Genomic DNA, 20,591 nt, shown 5'->3' with positions numbered 1-20,591 from the left:
TCATACATGGCCGAATGCGGTCTTCCGAAATTTCCAGTCCATGGTTGGGAGTTAGTCGTGAGTATTACCACCTCAGGATTGAAGTTATCATTAGCTATTTCATACCATAACTGTACATGCATGTTTCATGTTAATGAAATGAATAAATAAATAAATAGCCTGCCATGGTCTTCCGACCTTTTCCAGTCCACGGTTGTGAGTTAGTTGTGAGTATTACGTACCACCTCAGGATTGAAATTGTCATTAGTTTTGCATGCCATGATTGTACCTGCATGTTTCATTTTTAATCTTGAGAACGCTGGAGTTCTAGATTAGGTCTTTATATGTTCTTTTGTGTTTTTGGTCGAAGAAATGGTCACAGCTCAGTCTCTAGAAGTTGTCGGGAACGGTTCTCTAGTTGTCCACGTAGTCTTCCATCACCTCCGTCATGAGATCGGCGACACGGTCAAAAATGTCGAGCTTTCGGTTCAGCCGCTCCCCTAGTCCGTTGCGTTTGGTGTTGCCAGCTGCGCAAATTCCTTCTCTGTAACGTCGAGAAAAAATGTTGTCAAGCTTAGAATATTAAAACAGAAGTCATGGACCCGCTTAAAATAAAAGGCATTCCTTGTGTTAGATATAAAGTCAGATAGCCCACAGTGGGATCTCACTGCACTTGGGGCACCGGTGCGGCACTGCGGAGTTCGTTCATTGCGGCACTGTGTTGTTATTTTCTCCGATTTTTTATAGTTTAGATATTGCGTAATACGTAATAGTATGACTTAGAAGGCGACAAAATACACAAAGCGTAAGAAAATTCGTTCTTTATCTCTAAAATTCGTTGAGCCCTAGCCCTAGCCCTAGCCCTAGCCCTAGCCCTAGCCCTAGCCCTAGCCCTAGCCCTAGCCCTAGCCCTAGCCCTAGCCCTAGCCCTAGCCCTAGCCCTAGCCCTAGCCACAGCCCTAGCCCTAGCCACAGCCCTAGCCCTAGCCACAGCCCTAGCCCTAGCCACAGCCCTAGCCACAGCCCTAGCCACAGCCCTAGCCCTAGCCACAGCCACAGCCCTAGCCCTAGCCACAGCCCTAGCCACAGCCCTAGCCCTAGCCACAGCCCTAGCCACAGCCCTAGCCATAACTCCAGCCTTAGTTCAAACCATATCCCTATTCCTACATTGTATCCCTAGCCCTAGCTCTAGCCCAAAACCACGCTCTAGCTCAAGCCCTACCTCCAGCTCTAGCTCTAGCTCTAGCTCTAGCTCTAGCTCTAGCTCTAGCTCTAGCTCTAGCTCTAGCTCTAGCTCTAGCTCTAGCTCTAGCTCTAGCTCTAGCTCTAGCTCTAGCTCTAGCTCTAGCTCTAGCTCTAGCTCTAGCTCTAGCTCTAGCTCTAGCTCTAACACCTTGCACCAGCGCTACCCCACGGAGCAAAAATCTGACCGGACCCACCTTGACTCCCCGTCGGCCTTACACGTCAGGCCCTCCCGACAAGGGCAGCGCCAGTACACCCGGTTCCCCTCGAACGGGTACGGCAGGACATTACCCGACACATGACAGGCGTTACCTTCTCTACCCATCTCCTTACACACCTGAGAGAAAGGAAATTTCATGTGAATTTTAGAGACAAAAAAAGACAAAAAATGTGTGTAACATTCACGGGTGAGAAAGGTAACAAGAAGGAGGTCATTTCCAGGCAAATTCTACTAAGAATAAAGTAGTTATGTATCGGTTTGTAACACTAAACAATACTTCTGATCTCCATGTAGGTATATTGGTGGCTAGTTGGGGTCGTGTTGCGAACGAAAGTACAGGATTGTCGGTACAAAAAGTAATACAGGAATAAATGCGATTCACTCCAAGTATTATGTTGATATTCTATAGCACAAACAAGACGTTTAAACTAACCAGGAGTTGGTCTTTAGAAACCGTCTGTGCCATTCAACTATAGATTTTGAAAAATCGAAAATGGGAAGCAAACTGTAGCTAGAATATCGGGTGGATTCCAGGCTACTCCAATGCCTATCTTGGCTGTAGAATGGTCTAGATTCTCTAGAATAAAGTCTTGGGAAGGTATACTGAATGCGTTGATGGAGCCTAACGTAACGGTTTAGACTTTTTTCTATTTACTTTTGGACAGACGACTGGCACTGCACTTACGTTTTGTAATTTATATTAACAATGCCGACCGAAGTCAGGTACCCATTTTTACACCTGGGTGAAGTGAAGAAAGTCGTGTAAAGTGCTCTCCCAGGGGTACAAAATAGGGGGCATTGTGGGTATCGAACTCAGGACCTATAGATTCCGAGCCGAACGCTCTACCAGTTACGCCACGCCAGACGCCACTTACGTCTTAACTGTTTAGACTTCGACTTACTCGTATTGCTGAACCTGGGTTCCACTTCACACAGCACCCCCCTCCCCGGGTCGCGATGCAGTCTTCATCCGTGCTGCACACCTGAAACAAGCAAACAGACAGAAACATCAGTGGTGCCATCGACTTGTGGTCAGGCCCATGTTAGTCTTAGGTCACATTTCCAAACTGGGACATAGCCGGACCTCTTTCGGGAGCAAAAAGAATTATATAAAAGACGTCAAAATACACAAAATGTCAAAACAAAATTCATGGGTATGACCTGTGTATATTTCTAGGTATACCTTTTAATTTTTTGTTTCTTAAAACATCGCGACCGGGCCCCGAATTGGAATTTTCGAAATAGGGCCCGGTCGGGATGTTTTCGGAAACGAATAATAAAAGTGATTATCGATGAATATACACAAATTATGCTCATGGCTAATTTGTTTATGTTCTGTGTGTTTTTCTGCCTTTTATATCCTATTTTTCGTTTCCGAAAGCTCCCGGGTTGGAAGCTGGGACATAAGCCTAACAGTGCGATGGTTTTGTGGCTAGGCCTTCGTCACATTTCCCGGGGCCCGACCGGGCTGTTCGCGGAAACGAAAAATAGATATACACAAGACATGCTGTTGAATCATTTTTGGTTCGTTTTGTGTTCTTGTCGTCTTTTATATCGTACTTTTCCGTTCCCCAAAAGCTGCCCGTTTGTGTCGCTTTGTGAAAATGTGATGCTAGCCTTTGGGTTGTTGACTTCAAATCTGAAGATTCTGGGTTCGAATCCCGGGAAGGTCCCAATATTGTGATCTTTGGAACTTAAGCACAACTTCAGGCCCGCTGAAGATCTGAACCCAGAACCGCTAGATCCAGGGTTGACTACATGGCCACACTAACTAAAACAAGACTGAATTCAAGATATCTTCGACATACGGTACAACTATCTCGCAAATGTGTCTCAGTTTGAATTAGATCTAGCGCTATAGAATTTTGAATCTTGCCATATCATCAAGGAGTCGTACCCAATAACCCAGGATCTAGAGTTAGCTTTTAACTAGCTTTAGACTAGAGTAGACACTTGTGATATTGTGATTACACTGTTTGAATCTTTTATGTTACCTGCAATTAAGCCACGGGCAAGAATTTGCAAAAAAACTTTATTTATCACCATGAACCACGTGTCATTAGCTACAGTTTTGTAGTTTTTCTTATAGATTTGAAGAAACAAAACGAATTCGCGAAGACGAGGTGCTGATTATTTCAGGCATATTGTGAGGAATATCATAAGCAATGTCTTGTTCGAAGAACTTGATCGCACTATATGTACTAAGAATTGATTTAGAACTACAAACAGAAAAACGAATGAACAAAATTCTTCACAACTTACCCCAGTGATGGCCATACCAGCATCACACTGAAGAAAATCTGAAGACAAACCAACGACGAAAACCACCGTCAGACAACAGCGAAGCATTCTCGCTCCTGAGCTCAGCAAAGACCGACCAAAAACCTTTGCAAAATATACTAAGGTGCCAAACAGCAGGAGCTAGCCGTCACGACTCGTGCTTTGCAGCAACTTTGAAGACACCTTGGCAGCTGCCGTATTTAAGACGACGTTTCCGCAGGTGGGGGTCTCTCCTCTTTTTGAACATTTACCCACAAATGAACAACTTCTATACATCTAATCCTGTAGATCTCTCGCGGTGAAGCTAAATCTTTCATTTCAATACCTTTCGTCCAAAATAACTGGAAGCGAGAACGTAACATAAAGGTTACCTCCTTCGTAACAGTTTGAGAGGAAAACCGTCTTTTCTTTTAGTCGGCTTCTCTTAGTGTGCGTCTGGACCACGTAACCTATCTTTGAGATCTTAACATTTCTTTTATGTATAGAGGTCAACAGATAGAGAACACCTACGACATTGCTACCTTCTTACATGTACGAGTGAAGGATGTACGGGGAAGTTATTGCGTCATGACGTCTGTACCTGAGCCTTGAAGCGTTTCCAAAGTTTGCCTTGAAACGCTGACAAAACATTTGATGAAAGTTGGCAAGGATTAATCTGGTATTTACCGGTTTCAACTTTACATTAGAAAAGCTGCTATCGTTGACGACAGTGTGACGATAACAGAACTTGAAAACGATCAAATCTTATCCTTGTCTTTGACGCTTTGACAAAGTTTACCTCTGACGAAACATTCTATGAAAAGTTGGAGGGATATGACGACAGAAGAGACAATCTGTCATTTACCGGTTTCAACTTGACATTAGGAAGTCTGCTATCGTTGACGACAGTGTGACGATAATGAGAATTTGAAAACTAAAAGGCTAAAAGGTAAAGGTAAAAACTAAAGGTAAAGGTAGTTTCATAGCCTTCTTAATACCGTAAGGCCCCCTCTCACTTGGCGTGCGGCACGCTTGCGGCATTGCTGCGTTCGGAAGATGCTCAACGAATTTCAGAGATAAAGAACGAATTTTCTTACTTGTTGTATATTTTGTCGTCTTTTATGTTATACTTTTACGTATTGCGCAATATCTGAATCATAAAAATCGAAGAAAATAACAAAACAGTGACGCAGTGAACGAACGCAGCAATGCCGCAAGCGTGCCGCACGTCAAGTGAGAGGGGGCCTGTAGGTACAGTGGATTGTTATTTACTGTGTCTAGGGCACGGCACTGGGAGGCAGAGCCCGTCCCTCTCCTTCCACTGTCTTTTAACTCCCCAAAGGAAGTCAGGTACCCATTTTTTTTACACCTGGGTGGGCTTGGGAAAGTCTTGTTAAGTGCCTGTCCCAAGGGCACACAATCGGTTGCAGGCCAGGGAATTCAAACCCAGTACCTTTGGCTTATCAGCCCAAAACCCTAACCATTACGCCTACACGGCACCACTTCAAAAAGGAAATGTGGGCGGGATTTCGGTTTCTCGGCGACACCCGACGAGACAAGCTGATAGTGATATGAAGCAAAGTAAATTCTTATTCATAACGTTAGTTGTAAAGTTTAGACTTTGTTCCAACACAACAAGTAGAAGAACTCACCATAAATTTTCTGTCAAGTACGTCGACCTTCTTCAGATGTACGATTCGCTTCACTGATGTTCCGGAAGTTTAAACTTTACAACTATGGATACAACCAACACAGATGAGCTTTCATTCGGATAAGTGCAAATCTACATGGCCCTATGCGCCAGATGTTGGTGTACTGCGCGGACCAGAGTATGTGGACAACCAGACAAAGCACATTCAAGTAGTCAGCTGGTCGTCCCAAAACCTAAGCGAGAGACCTTAAGAAGATCGATAGCCTACCGTGGACCCAATGTCTGGAACAACCTGCCACCAGACACACGTACGGCTCCAAATCTGACCTGCTTTAAGAGGCTCTTGAAGTAAAAGAAATGACCAAAACGAACGGACACGGACTATGAACACTGAGCTTTCGCTCTACTCATGTTTGTACCATGTTTATGTTACAATATATGTTGATAGATTGATTAGGACCCAATGTAATCTGTATCTCTGTTATATTTTATCCGACCCTTACCTCCCTCATGACCGCAATAAAAAACGGCCTTCGGGCCAATTTGAGCTTCTGATGAATAAATAAAATAACGGTTCAAACAAACAAACGAGCTCTCGCGATGTCTGCACCTTTCCAAAGTCTCGCGAGGAATGTCAAGATTTGATACCGTAAGAAGTATTTGAGATCATTAGTCATTGATATCACTGTTTAAAAAAAATATTGAAACCTTTGGAGAGTTTTTAAGCAAAATGATTGAGAGTCGGGAATTTTACCGTGACTGTGTCGGGGCCATGTAAGACATCACGAAATTGCCCCTCAGCCTGTGAGTCAGGCGCACGGAACTATCATTGAGAACATTGGTAATCATTGAAGACCTTTAAGAGATCCTCTTCTTCTTATTCTAGACCATGTTGCATTTCTACCTTTCTACCTTTGCAGGGCCATTCTCTGTACCTTACCGGTTCCCCCGGACATCCCAAAACTGATGCGAGCATGTTCAGAGGGTTAAGTCACTTTGAAGACCCCCAGTGAAGTGGGCGTTGGCTCCCCCAGCAACACGTAGCAACTAACTTGGACCCCAAGTTTCCCAGATTTCCCCCATTGTTCGATAATAGCTCCCTACCCACCTAGTGTGCATAAAATTCATTTGAGCAAGAGACAGTTTTGGTGTATCTACCTAATACCTATCTGTGTTTCCGGATATTTGTAGTCATCATTACTTTAGAACCTCTGAATGGACTGTGCTAATATTTGATGTGTCTAGGCATTGAAAAGACGAAGGTTAGGGTTGATTTAAGCCCCCTGGTGACATTAGCCAGTGATGCATAAACCATTAAAAAAAATCTTTTGTCTTGGACATGCTGTGGTCTTGATAAATGTTGGTGGCAGACACTAGTAGCATTTGATGTGAGAGAAATAGGGAGTATAGGTGTTGAAGTTTCAGAATATTTCTATTCGTACATTTCACTACCTAACGTAATTATATACAGAGCATCATTCTAATCAAAAATACAATCAGAAGAGTGTTCTCATTAATTCAATATCTTTATTTTCTATCACTTTCTTTTTTTCTAATTTTTTTCTGTCATGCAGCGTTATTTGTAGGTAACGTAACATATTCCGTTACCTTATTGTTCCATATCATACAGCTGTTTATGAAGCGTTCCATACATACTTCATAACTTCATAATTTCATAATTTCCTCTGATGCCGCAATGTCATTCGGCATGATTTTATCGTTGTATACATTGTCTGAGTGTCCATACATGGTCTTCGTGTTTCATTTTTATTTGGTCACACTTTTTATAACATTTTGTCGGTATTGGTGCTGTAGTAACTGAGTCCTTCACTTGCAGTCGGACGAATTCCGCGGCCGCTTCGGTTGCCCGAACGTCGCCGCCTTCGCCTGGTTTTCCCGTAGACGCTTCTGCACTAGCGGCCACCGCTGTCTCTCCATGTGGACTGAACGTTTTTCAGCTGCAGCCTGGCAAGTTCCACCACTGTGGGGATGATGATAATGATTAAAACATTGTTTTCGGTATGGCGGCCTTGAAAAGACGTCTTCTAAATACAACAAGAACACCTATTCCGCCATACTTTACACTGTATTTGGGGAATTTCAATAGAGAATACTATATAATACTAAATAGTAAATGAGTTACCACCTTGAAAAGAGGTATTGTTTTTGTCATCATCGGTTACATAGCCTCTACCAGGCTCCACACACAGACGAGTACGGTCGCTCGGAAAATAGTAGAAAATGGCCAAATAAGACAGACAACACGCCAGAGGAGTGAGATGGCCGAGGAGTACAGTTTGCGAGCCTGGAAGTTTTTATGTAATCTTCAGGAAGTACTTTGTTTTGTTGTGCATCGTTTTCACTAGGATGTAAGTAATTCATCCATGTCTGTTTCTTGTTTTGCATGTATGTGCAATTGTGCATATGCATATTGTCACAAGCAAAAACTTTATTTAATACTTCGTGTACATTATCAACGAAACTTATCACATCAAACAATATATGTTGATGAACAAGAGCAGGAGCTGTTACCGTACCCTGACTCTCCGTCTGCTCGGGCGCAGGTGAGCCCCTCCCCGCAGGGACAGCGCCAGTACACCCGCTTCCCCGGGAACGGGTACGGCAGGATGTTACCGGAGATGTGGCACTGGTTGTTCTCCTGACCCATGTCCTTACACACCTGTAGTAGGGAAGATGTAGATGGCTATTATACTCTATTCTATTCTATTCTATTCTATTATATTCTATTCTATTCTTTTCTAGTAGTATGTGTTGTATACTACTGAATAGTCGGTAATGAAGAACTGTACAGAAAAAAACACACAGGACAGTTGTCTACTGAACTTTCCATCAGAAGACTAAAATGGCTGGGCCATGTTCTATGGATGTCGGATGACCGTATCCACTAACTAAAGTTGCTCTACATTGGGCCCCTGAGGGGAAGAGAAAACGGGGACGTCCTAAAACTACATGGAGACGTACTGTGGCTAAAGACCTAGCGGCCATTGGGATCCCCTGGGATGCTGCTCAGCCCCTAGCACAGAACAGACCCCAGTGGAGGAAACTTATCACAGCCTTATTTCCCACATGGGATGAAGGGGATAAGTAAGTAAGTAAGTAAGTAATTACGAGGTGTGTACTTACAAACACTGCTGATCCTGGGTTCCATCTTACACAGCACCCTCCGCCGCGAGCAGCGATACAGTCTTCATCGGACGTGCATGCCTGGTACATGGATGAAATGAACATTATTAGCAGTCGTTATGTCGTTGTTTTGTCTGAAATTGTAATAATATCTAATAGACTCATTAGCAAAGGTAATTGTAAAATTAAAGGTAGTCCCATAGCCTTTTAAAGACCGTAGGTATAGCGGGCTGTTATCATTGGTGTCTAGGGCACGGTATTGGAAGGCGGAGCCCATCCCTCTCCTTACATTGTCTTTTAGGCCCCCTTTCCACTAGACGGCGATCGCGCTGCGCTCTCACAGCGACCTAAATAGGATATGGGTACCCTTCGCTTTCACACTTGGTATATCATACAAAACGTACAAGTGCGATTGAGAAGACAACAAAACACACAAAGTGTAAACAAATTCGTTTCTTTTCTATAGAATTCGTTGAGCGATCTGTCAAAAACTAGGTCGCAGAGAGAGCGCGGCGAGAGCGCCGTCCAAGTGGAAAGGGGGTATTACCACCCTAGCGAATCGAACTTTCAGCTACCCATTATAACACCTGGGTGGAGTAAGGAAAGTCGTATAAATGTCCCATGGACACAATATCATTCTCCTCGCTTCATGGTAATGGTCACAATATAGGATTGTATGGGTTCAGGCTATTAGCTATAATCGGTTTGCCAAAGCGCATCAAGAATATGATTTTTTTCGGTGTTATACATATGTCTAATGTGAGCGTATTACTATATAACTAGATATGATATTTCTATCGTCAACATGCATGGTACAACCTACGATGAAATGGTTTGGAGTCTTTGTACATTGCGACGAACAGTAACGTTTTCTGTACCTCCTGAGGATAGTTCTTCCCGAAGCCTAGAAACAAAATCGCTGATCTTTGCGAAGAACATTCCACTGTAAGTTGTGGGGTATTTACAATTGAATCTGTCTTCTTCCTACTTTTGCATAGTCAGGATAAACTTGATCTACAACTAGACCTCCTTTGTAAATCCGTTCACAGCTAGGACATAAAAATTCTCTCCAGCAAGATTTCTCCATCGTCACAGAGGAAAGACGCCGTCTGCTGTCTCGGAAACGTCTGGCCGTTTCCAAATCATATCCAGTTGCTTGAGTAACTACTTTTTGGCGTATTTACAATTGAAACAAGTTTGTAGAGCTACTGTAAGAGCAATATTATCCATGCAGGCGGACTGAGCTTATAGTTTCATAACCGCATAAACAAATGGTCGAGTCAAAGTCAAGGGAACGCGTGCCACAAACAAGTTCTAATTATTTTAGAAGGAATTTTAGCAAAAACTAAAAGATAAAGAACACACTTACCCCAGTCACAGTGATCGCAGCGGTACCTCCAACAAAGAAGACACAGGCGAGCAGCAGAAAAACATAGTGGGAAAACATTTGTTGGCAGTAATACAAATCACCTCTTGTTTAACTAACTTTTCACGGTGTTCTACTCGCAGAATCTTAACTGTCTGCTGGTCTTTATATAAGACTTCAACGACAAAAAGTCAGAAACAGGAAGACTTTGAAACTATGGGAATGGGTGTTGTCCTCTTTGAACAGCTTTGGTGGAATCACTAACATTTCACTCGCTGGTTTTAAACAAGCTGATGGTTAAGCGGGCGGATTTGGACGGAACTGACAAAGTAACTTGATATTTAGTTAAGCCATAGTTACCGGTTGATCGGACTTTTATGTCTGGCAACTCTCGTTAGACAAAAACGCCGCTACAGACCCAGCCAAATCCTGACAAATCCACGTGACGCAGTGAGAGTGGTTTACAAAAAACGCGTAAGCATTTTTTTATCCTGTATTGTCAAACACTCAGAAAACTCTCACAACTTTCTCCTGGTATTCTTTGTTTGTCGCCTCTCATTCCTTGAGTTCGCCTTTGTCGTTGTCAACCAGGTATTACTGAAAAGAGACATGATTTGATGTGCTTCAGACGGATAATGACTGGTATTTTCATAAGACTGCCGTCGCTTGCGCTCGTTTCCCCGCTTTGGCAACGCCAGGGATTTCAAAGAACGACGCAGACGCTTTTTCTAAAGGCACCTGGGCTGTCAACTGTCGGCGTATGGAGAAGCTTTCAGGTACTCTGGTTTGTCAAAGAATTAAGCAGGTTAAGAAGACATATGTTGATGTTTAATTTGTTGGTTGGTTACGTAGGGAGGACATTAATCTTATCTAATATCTTTGTAACAAAGAGCTTTCATCAACCCCTAATGCTTGCCCTTAGTCGTCACTAACTAATACCTACAAAGCAGTGAATAGTTCTCACACATAGACACAGGCATGCGCAAGGCTTTGCACTTGGTTTCGTATATTTTGACCCACATTACACGTACATTATGTACGTCCACGAAAAGAGGAAATATCTACAACAAGGTATTTCTCATGCTTGAATAGCATAAGATGCAAACAAAAGCAACAAAAATTACAACGGACAAATCATCGACAAAAAGTCGAAAGAAAGCAAAAATGGACGAAAGAGAATGTGGAGAAAAAGGATAAAATTTCAAAGAACTGTGTTAGTAAAGGGTGAATATCAACCTTCATGCGCATAGCGTTGAGTCATGGGTTTCTTTAAGTTCCATGTCACAAAGCACACTTAAAGCGGCACTTGGTCTTGAACGGATTCTGGAGACTTACATAACGCCAACACATCCTCCGCAGGAAGTGGGTGAGAGATTTATCAACAAAAAAGAAAAGTAAAAACCGGGGACGTAAGAGTTCTTTGGTAACTCGTAATAGTTCTTACGTATATAACAGACCGTCCGACTTACTCTTACCCACTGAGATTTAAGTTCATCTTCTTAACTCTTTCGTTCCAAGAAGTCTTCGCTATTTGTAGTCTCCGATTTTTCTTCGAATGGAAGTAGTATTTCCAAGTAAAGACGCTCAGGGGAACGGACATGGTTTAAGGGATTATTAGAATTTCGTCATGCTAATGTCATTGACATTTGTATTAGCTTTCATCATGCATTTGGTAGCGCAACCGTCGTATGGTATGGATGACGCTAGCACTAGTAACAACTGTGAGAGACGTCACATCTGTTTGATATGTACCTAACGTTACATAGCCGGTATAACCGCTCTTCGGCGTAACACACCAGCTTCTGTATCTGTATCTATATAGCCGCTATAACCGCTCTTCGACGTAACACACCGCTTCTGTATCAGTAGCTATATAATATAGCCGGTATATCCGCCCTTCGGCGTAACACACCAGCTTCTGTATCTGTATCTATATAGCCGGTATAACCGCCCTTCGGCGTAACACACCAGCTTCTGTATCGATCTGTATCTATATAGCCGGTATAACCGCCCTTCGACGTAACACACCAGCTTCTGTATCTGTATCTATATAGCCGGTATAACCGCCCTTCGACGTAACACACCAGCTTCTGTATCTGTATCTATATAGCCGGTATAACCGCCCTTCGACGTAACACACCAGCTTCTGTATCTGTATCTATATAGCCGGTATAACCGCCCTTCGACGTAACACACCAGCTTCTGTATCTGTATCTATATAGCCGGTATAACCGCCCTTCGGCGTAACACACCAGCTTCTGTATCTGTATCTATATAGCCGGCACTAGTATAACCGCCCTTTGGCGTAACACACCAGCTTCTGTATCTGTATCTATATAGTCGGTATAACCGCCCTTCGGCGTAACACACCAGCTTCTGTATCTGTATCTATATAGCCGGTACTAGTATAACCGCCCTTCGGCGTAACACACCAGCATCTGTATCTGTATCCATATAGCCGGTATAACCGCCCTTCGGCGTAACACACCAGCTTCTGTATCTGTATCTATATAGCCGGCACTAGTATAACCGCCCTTCGGCGTAACACACCAGCTTCTGTATCTGTATCTATATAGTCGGTATAACCGCCCTTCGGCGTGACACACCAGCTTCGCAGGACCGCGGCGTGGCAGCAGCTGGTTATATTACACTGAACGACCTGTCGTACCTAGCGGTTGCACATCTATCTGACAATGCTTTTCAAATCAAAACTATCCAACGATGATGGTGCTTGGTGATTACAAATTTTACTCCATGATAGTTTTGGGAAAATACGATTTTTTGGAACACATCAAACATCATGTTAACACTTAATTTATGAAAAAGCAGCAGATCCTATGCCCACATGCACCTGATGTTTGTGTCTAAAATTGTAGAAAGAGGAGCGTCAATTCCTACGGACTTTCTTTCCTTCTTCTTTCTTTGTTTTTGAGGCTACCTACTTCAACTTGAGAAATATTCTGTAGACTGTATACCGATTGTAAGATTCGATCCACTCAAACCATGAAGGGACCCCTACTCTTTTCGATAAGAGTGGTGTTTTTTTACGCGATCGTTGTTGTGACTCTCCTCAAATGTGGGATGTACATAACGTCCTATCGGAGGGATGGCCCTAACCGAAGTAAGGTACTTATTTTCCTCTGAGTGAAGTGAGGAATGTCATGTTAAGTGCCTTCCAGGGCACAAGAAATAGACAAAGGGCGAAAAAAAGGCCATACATCGGCGAGACGCAAAAAAGAGACGTTGTGGCCGAATGCCCTGACAAGACTGGGTCACATTACACTATGTCAATACGCCATTTATGTTCACATTTCTATACTATATATGTATGTAGTTATAGAACTTAGACGAGTATCATTGTATTTATTGACATGTTACTGTTGCCTTACAATTGTACCATGTACAAATGTTGTGCAATAAAGTTCATTCATTCATTCATTTGAACACAGTTTTTTTAAGAACGGGCGAAAATAAACGAGCGCCGGTGTCATCCATAAAATTTTGATTTTATATGCAAAAACTAGATTTTGCACAATGTAGTAAGTCTAAAGTGCGCCATTCAGCTGCAGCGTCTTCTGCTGATGTATTTTACTAGTGTTTATCGATTGAATCAAATAAACTCCTCTAATAATTTAGTCAGTGTTGCCTATATAATAATGTCATAAACCAACGCAGATGAATGAACTGTCAGGCTGACATTTGTGTTTACCTTTTATCACGCCTAAGGTAATGCCACAATCATGTCATTGACGTTAGGCAGCCTTAACTAGACTTTACCGCTCACTTAACCAAAATCTGTAGGATCACCGCCTCGAGCATACAGGGAAAGAGATTTCCTTAAAGAGAACACAAACTAAGTTGTCATGGAAGCCTTCTGACCGTTACCTGCGTATTCATGGAAGAGCTACGTGCTGGCACAAAATGAAAGAGTTCCGGAGGCGGGACGCTGGAAAACTAGCCTCTACCAGTCCTTCCCACGGAGGTACGGGGTTCGTAGAATTCACCAAAAAAAGAAAGATCGGGAAATTGGTCAGGGAATAAGTCTACTAGAGTCAGTCTATGCTATTAAAGGTTGATTTCAACACAATAATATTCCCCTCCACTGTGCGGCCGGCCAAATCCTCTGGTAGCAAAACACTCCTTAATTTCCCTATACTGTGGCCAACGTAGTCAGTCTGTAAGAGACCCATGGAAAGCAATGCCCAGTCACTGGTGAGACAAGCACCCGTTGGTTAAAGAAAAGACTGAAATACATGTGCATATTTACACCAAATCACATGGCTAACTTAATAGCTGCTGCATCCATTCTAATGCAATTATGTTGTGGGCTCAGTCTGTTTTGACGTTGCCATAGTGTGCCGAAAGAAACGAGTCATTCTTAGCCTTGCTATTGTAACATCACTATGGTATCTCACTATGAAATGTCCTGTGATATCACAAAACAGGTCTGGTTTCTGCAGATTGTGACGCAACAACACTTCCCCCTCTTCGAGAATTATTGAAAAGCGCCCTCTATACTACTCGGTCAAAGGTCACCATTTGTGTACAGTGGCCGCCATAGTTACGGCGAGGTTGGAGGTATAGTTTTTCGCCTGGACCGTATCTTTTCCTCGTTTTCTGGATAGAATTTCTTCAGTTGCTTGGACGTTTGGTTACAATATAAACAGCCGAACAAAATGAGTAGCAAGCTGGCGGTCAGGTCGTCAAAGAAAGACCGACCCAAGAGTTCGGGAAGGAGAAAGAATCGAGACGGAACGCCCGACAAGTTGAACTCTCCGAGCCAGTCGAACACCATGGAGGACGAGGAAGGACCCGCTAAAAACGTCATCAATGGCGAAGATATCCAGGCATTACAGATAAGGTAAACAACAAGTGTCTTAGGAATCCAAGACGATCTTATTTTACCCACTTTTACAACTGTTACGATCAAAAATTCTTACCAAACAATCCGTAAACATACAGACCCATCCGCCATTTTGACTTCATGGTTAAATGGATCGTACCTTGTATAAACTTGAATCTTGACTTTTTCTCTGTCATATCAAATGAGGGTAAACGTTATTTTGTTGTGAAAGTTTATCGCAAATTTCACGGATGATTTCGACTAAATATGAGGGAGTTTGGGGTTGTGAAAACAGTTGTGAATGACATTACAATGTGGTCGCTACGGAACGAAGGGTCTGTATGTGGGTTTGGACTACAATCGGGGTCACAAGAAAATTTAAAACTTTTGACAGATCTCATGGATTAAAAAGGAAAGCTAAAGAAGAAGACATAGACACTAAATATACTCAAGGATAGGAGGGAAATGTCGATCATTCCAGAACATCGGATTTATACATCTAATATGAATTATGCCCCTTATTGTTAACCAACAAAATACTTTTGTCAGTTCTTTACCTGAACATATTATAAGCTGCACACATTCTGGATGCCCAAAATGTAGGAAGTTTAACTCTCATAATTTTATTATGTAAATTTCATGTGCCTAATAGTCATAAATATCTTTATTGCATTGTTTTAAATTCAAGTTATGTAAATTGTAACGATATTAGCTTTACTCACTCTGTCACCTGCTCTCTCACTCACACTCACTCACTCACACACACCAACTGTCACTCACTCACTCAACCACCCACCCACCAAGTCACTCACTCATGCAGTCACTCACTCATGCAGTCACTCACTGCTTATAATCTCTATTCCAGGGAAGAAGACCTAACTAAGATCCGGGTGCCCAAACCTCCTCCCGAGACTGAGCGTACCGCCCGGTCCAACCGGATCATGGTCAAACGGCTACGCGGGCCAGACGATCCCGCTAGGATCAAATTCCGCCAGATCACAATTGCCCGCCCTGCGCCCTACGATGCACCGATCAAACCCACGGATTACCTGGGTGCAGGTGAGTTGATATATTTCCTGTCAGATCACTGATCATCTGATGTTTTCAAGGAAGAATCGAGAAAAGCCTTACCGTGAGCTGCACTAATCCAAAAGTGTAGGAGTTTTTCCCAGTGCAGGGCAGCCAGGGCTCAAAGTACTTTTTTCTGCATACTTAGACAAATACCTGCACCACTCAGAATTTTGGAAGTACTGTTCATACTAGAAATGTTCAGAAACTATTGCTATTACTTCTTTCATACTTCGTCACTGGTAACAATCCAAGGGCTAGTAAATATCCTACATACACCTAAATCATAGCATATATAAACCCTGTACACAGATCAGTGCAGGTAGACATCAGAAATACCTGCACAGCTCAAATTTTACCTGCACTAACCTGCCTATGTACAGTATTTCGAGCCCCGCAGTGTGAACGAATCAAATAAATCTGACCAGACATACTTGTACTCTTCAAACCTGGTGTGTTATGCTATGATGCGGTATGCAATAAAAACAAACATCAATGATTACTAATTTTCTCCATGTTTGTACAGGCGGTCCAGGGTTGGACATGACTGGTGACATCTTGGCTCACACCATCCTGGGTTCTGTGGATGACTTTAAACAGGAGGCTATTGCTAGGGGAGAGGAGGATGAGGTGTGTAGTCATGTACATTGTGTATTATATTATGGATTGCTCTTGGTATTAAATATGCAGGTTTAAGCATCTATGGCACACTTTTGACAATTTACCCAAAGAGGCTCTGAGGGTGTCATGGTTGGTATATCATGTAGCGCACAACATCAGGGTATAGTGAGTATCAAAGCCATAACTTAATGGTTCTGAGCCTAATGCTCTGCCTGTTATACCATACCACCATCAATAGTATCATTGATCACAGTTAAAAATCTCTGCATTTCAGATTATTTACGTTCTGTTGTATTTTCCTATTATCTAATCAAAGTGTTTTGTTGTTGCCTAGGTCCTTCCCCCTGGTATAAACCTGGACATGACGACTGCCACTTCACCTTCCATCAAGTACGAGAAGAAGAAGAAAGAGAAGAGGGCGCGCAAACCCGCGGAAGACGAGAGCAACGCCCTCCGCAACTGGGAAAACAAGATGCGCGAGCGTAAGCGCCAACAGGGGTACATCTCCAAACTCCTGCAGCGTTCTACCGACACGCTTCTCATGAACCAGAGCGAGAACTACCGCCAGACGCAGGAAGAGCGGTACCTCATCGACCGCACCATGCCATCCATCAACTACGGTAAGGGGTACCGCGTTGGGAGTGAGTTCTGGAAGCAGCACGAAAGGCTTGGCGACGACCTGACAGGCCTTAACATGACCCTCACCCAAACGGAGAGAGGGTACCCCCCGCCCTTCGAGCACGTGGCAAAACCCAACTTTGTAAAGATGGAGACGGGCATACAGGGCCTGCCCACCAAGAGTACAGCCAGCTTCCAGTGGGAGCGGTCAGGGTATCTGAAAACCCGTCAGAAACAGCTCCAGCCATTCATGGAAGAGCTGGTCCCAGCGCGACCTGATCTGGAAAACCTGGAGATCATCGGCACCAACAAGGGAGTCCTGACGGCCATCGATGACGAAGAAACCTTGGATGAGTTTGACGTCCCGGAAGATCACAAGGAAAACATCCGGCCAATGAAAACGGCTGAAACAGCCAACGATCCTCTGGCAGCCTACCCAGATAGGTTTGAGGAGCCGATCGTTGGACCAGCGATGATCGTCGGCGGTCACTACGCCTTGTGGACGGGGGATGACCACTCTGAGAAAGGTGGTGTGGGCATCTCCTGCAGGATTGCCTTCGAAGCCAACACTGCACAGAGGAAGCTGCAGTTCCTGGAGCTGACCAACAACGGCACCACGGCGGTCTACTACAACTGGAGGAAGATCCCCATCAAGAACGCCTTCGACTGCAAGCCTCCCGACCCCGTGCAGCGGTTCTACTTCAACACCAACAGCGGGGTCATCCTCCCGGGTGACAGCATGAAGTACCCGTTTGTCTTCAAGTCGCAGAATGCTGGCATCTTTACAGAGCTGTGGGAGCTGCACACGAGCCCGGTCCTGTGCGGCGGGGCGGCCATTCAGATCACCCTGCGTGGCGTCGCCATCCAAGATGATGTCAACAAGGAGTCTCGTGTTCGACTCGAACAGGAGCTTGCGCACAAGGAGGCTGTGTTGGGGGTTACCGACATACTGAACAGCATCCTCGAGGGTGTTCGGACCCCGGAGAGGGCCCGGTCGCCGCTGGATGCATACATCACCGAAGAGGAGATCTTCCTGAGGAAGAACGAAGGAGTTCAGTGGAACTTTGAAGCTATACAGAAAGTCCAAGAGCTTTACAAGGAGCTTTACCCTGAAGAAGAAAGAGAGGCCCAACAGTGGGACTTTTCCTTGGAGAACCTGAAGAAGCAACTCCTCGCGATCGAGGAAGACGAACAGAGGGAAGACTTCTTGAAGCGCATGAACGATATCGTCATGGAGATGTCTGTTCCGTTGTCGGTGCCGTCCCAGCCTGTCATGCGCCAAATGACCTACGAACTCCTGCAGGACACCATAGACAACATGGCTGGAGCTGCAGCTGTTATTTGTGGTGTGTTGGGGATGCCCGAGCTCCACACTGAGCCGGTTCACGTCGAGCCCATCCACAAAATCCAACACAAGAAGCCAGAGAAGGAGAAAGAACCAGACAAAAAGGACGCCAAAAAGGACAAAGGGAAGGATGACAAAAAGGGAGGGAAGAAAGACAAGGAAGAGCGACCCAAAAGCAAAGGCGGGAAGGGAAAGGATAAACCGGCAGCCACACCAAAGAAGGAAACCCCCGCAGTGCAAAAGGAAGTGGAACCACCCAAGGAGAAAGAGCCACCGGTACCGTCCGTGTACGACAGTGTTGATCCAGAGTTGAGGCAGAAGTGGCGGGAGAAAATGTACGCCCAGACCTACAACTTACTGGAAAAGATGTTTGATAAAATGACTATGGTGTATGAGGACATTCAAGAAACAGAAGCTAAAGATGCGGCCCCAGTAGTTTTCTGAACAAATTATATACCCGTTACTTTATTTCTGTTATAGTTAACACATTGATTCCTGCAAAAGTACTGTTTTTAAAAATAAAAGAATTTGAAATATTGTTCCAGTGAATTAACCAATACAAACTGTACATTTTGATTGTAAAAAATAGCCTGTATTGTTTCTGGTAGATTCACCAAATTTAAGTTTAAGCAGTTGTAACAGCAGTTGATAGTTCATATATCTTTTCTGTTTACTGACAACTGTTAAAAAATCACACTATCCTGCAAAAATGCAACTGTTCAACAGGATGAGATTGTCATATAAAGGAATTTGCAATTCTGTGTCATTCTTTTGTGTGTGTGTGTGTGTATAAATGAATGAATGTGTGTGTGTGCATGTGTCTGTCCCTTTAGGAACTGTGCAGTCAGACCATCACAATTTTCTGAAAGATAGCCACGAAGATGATGTGTGTATACAGTTTATAGTACTATGAATAAACTAACAATATAGTAACATGGATTTCATCACATTCAACTGTCATGGAATAAGACGACAAGGGAAGAGATGATGAAATTTTGTTTTATTGTTATTAACAACAGAAAATGTCTCTTTTGTATATCATCAAAGATACAAAGAACAATGGCAATCAATCAAGGAATGGATATGACAATTTCACAACAATAAAAAATGATCTGTATGGCATCATGATTTAGGATGCAGAAAAATATCCCAGTCAGCAAAGTCCCCTGAAAACCATGTCCTCAAGTCCTGTTGATGAAAGTTCTCTGATGAATCCTTGCAATTGGTGCTTGACAGTGCAATGATGAAGACAGCTGCCTTTCTTTTGACTTTTTGGATGCTTGTACCCGACAGTTCACATTTGTTCAGCTAGAGTGATGCTTGCAGTGGATACCATGACTTCATGCCCACAGGATACTGTGGATAGAAGGAACATTGTGGCAAACTTTAGTATACATGAACTAAGGGATAAATGTAGAAGTAAGTAACAGTCCAAGGATTCAAACCTACAACAATCTGAGTTCCTACCCTGTAGCTGAAAGGTAACACCAGTAACCAACTACACAATAAGTAATTCATATCCATGTTCCTATTGAACAAAGTTACATTGTACTATTAAGGTGAAGTAATACAGGGCTGTCTCAGGACAGAAAATTTAGTTGTTGAGACAGACAAAAATCTGAACTTCATGAGATTCTCGTAAGCATAAATTATGCTTCAGTGTCATGAAGTTCAGATTTTTTCTTTGTTCTTCGTTTTATAAAAACAACAATTTAACATAGAAAACCAACAGTATGGGCTCCTTAGCAATGAGAAGGATGAAAAAAATTAAAACTAACTTAAAGATGGAGAAATACAAAGCCGCCAAACAGAAAACAACAAAAACATCAAGCTTGGTCCATACAGTAGTAAGTCTTACCTTAATAAGTTTGGTTCAGGCATCCCTGGGTCTGCGCCTTTCTTGAAACCTGTAAAAAATGTAATCGTGTAACGTTAAATGATGCATGTAAATTAATGTTGCATGTGGTGAGAGAAAATTATACATATATGAAAATAGCATGTTTGTAACATCTAAAAACTCTAATTCTTCTTCACATTGTTATGACTTTGCTATAATTATTTAACATACAAATAATGTATGAATTAAACCCCATATAATTTCTAGGTATAGTAGAGGTCAATAAATAATAGAGCGATATAATAAAATTTGGAGGTCAACCAAAAATTATGTTGTATTCAAATCAATTCTACTTCTACAATTATATTAGTCATATCTGCATATCTTTCCATCATCAT

At 43.1% G+C, this 20,591-nt stretch overlaps 2 protein-coding genes across 2 annotated transcripts; one reads left to right on the top strand and one right to left on the bottom strand.

Moving 5' to 3' along the window:
- Positions 1 to 6,999: 6,999 nt before the first annotated feature.
- On the bottom strand, positions 7,000 to 10,906 carry LOC118424764 (prokineticin Bo8-like). The gene is made up of 4 exons (XM_035833499.1): positions 9,865 to 10,906; positions 8,496 to 8,576; positions 7,889 to 8,031; positions 7,000 to 7,332 (listed from the first exon to the last, which is right to left on the bottom strand). The coding sequence occupies exons 1-4, from the start codon at positions 9,940 to 9,942 to the stop codon at positions 7,179 to 7,181; spliced, it is 456 nt and encodes a 151-aa protein (XP_035689392.1). The 5' UTR covers positions 9,943 to 10,906; the 3' UTR covers positions 7,000 to 7,178.
- A 3,463-nt stretch (positions 10,907 to 14,369) lies between these two features.
- On the top strand, positions 14,370 to 18,838 carry LOC118424973 (MYCBP-associated protein-like). Its single transcript, XM_035833784.1, has 4 exons — positions 14,370 to 14,723; positions 15,541 to 15,763; positions 16,299 to 16,402; positions 16,728 to 18,838. Exons 1-4 carry the CDS (start codon positions 14,538 to 14,540, stop codon positions 18,798 to 18,800), a joined length of 2,586 nt encoding a protein of 861 aa, XP_035689677.1. The 5' UTR covers positions 14,370 to 14,537; the 3' UTR covers positions 18,801 to 18,838.
- The last annotated feature ends 1,753 nt before the right edge of the window (positions 18,839 to 20,591 follow it).

This window comes from Branchiostoma floridae, chromosome 10 (genome assembly GCF_000003815.2).
Source record: "Branchiostoma floridae strain S238N-H82 chromosome 10, Bfl_VNyyK, whole genome shotgun sequence".
NCBI lineage: Eukaryota > Metazoa > Chordata > Leptocardii > Amphioxiformes > Branchiostomatidae > Branchiostoma > Branchiostoma floridae.
The sequence above is the reverse complement of the archived record's forward strand: the minus strand, read 5'-3'. Positions and strand labels throughout refer to the sequence as shown.

Coding starts and splice junctions, on each gene's coding strand:
- LOC118424764 (XM_035833499.1), bottom strand. CDS start 9,942: ATGTTTTCCCACTATGTTTTTCTGCTGCTCGCCTGTGTCTTCTTTGTT. Junction 8,032..8,495: donor ACCCAGGATCAGCAGTGTTT/GTAAGTACACAC, acceptor TCCCTACTACAG/GTGTGTAAGGACATGGGTCA. Junction 7,333..7,888: donor CGAGCAGACGGAGAGTCAGG/GTACGGTAACAG, acceptor TCATCCCCACAG/TGGTGGAACTTGCCAGGCTG.
- LOC118424973 (XM_035833784.1), top strand. CDS start 14,538: ATGAGTAGCAAGCTGGCGGTCAGGTCGTCAAAGAAAGACCGACCCAAG. Junction 14,724..15,540: donor TCCAGGCATTACAGATAAGG/TAAACAACAAGT, acceptor TCACTCATGCAG/TCACTCACTGCTTATAATCT. Junction 15,764..16,298: donor CACGGATTACCTGGGTGCAG/GTGAGTTGATAT, acceptor ATGTTTGTACAG/GCGGTCCAGGGTTGGACATG.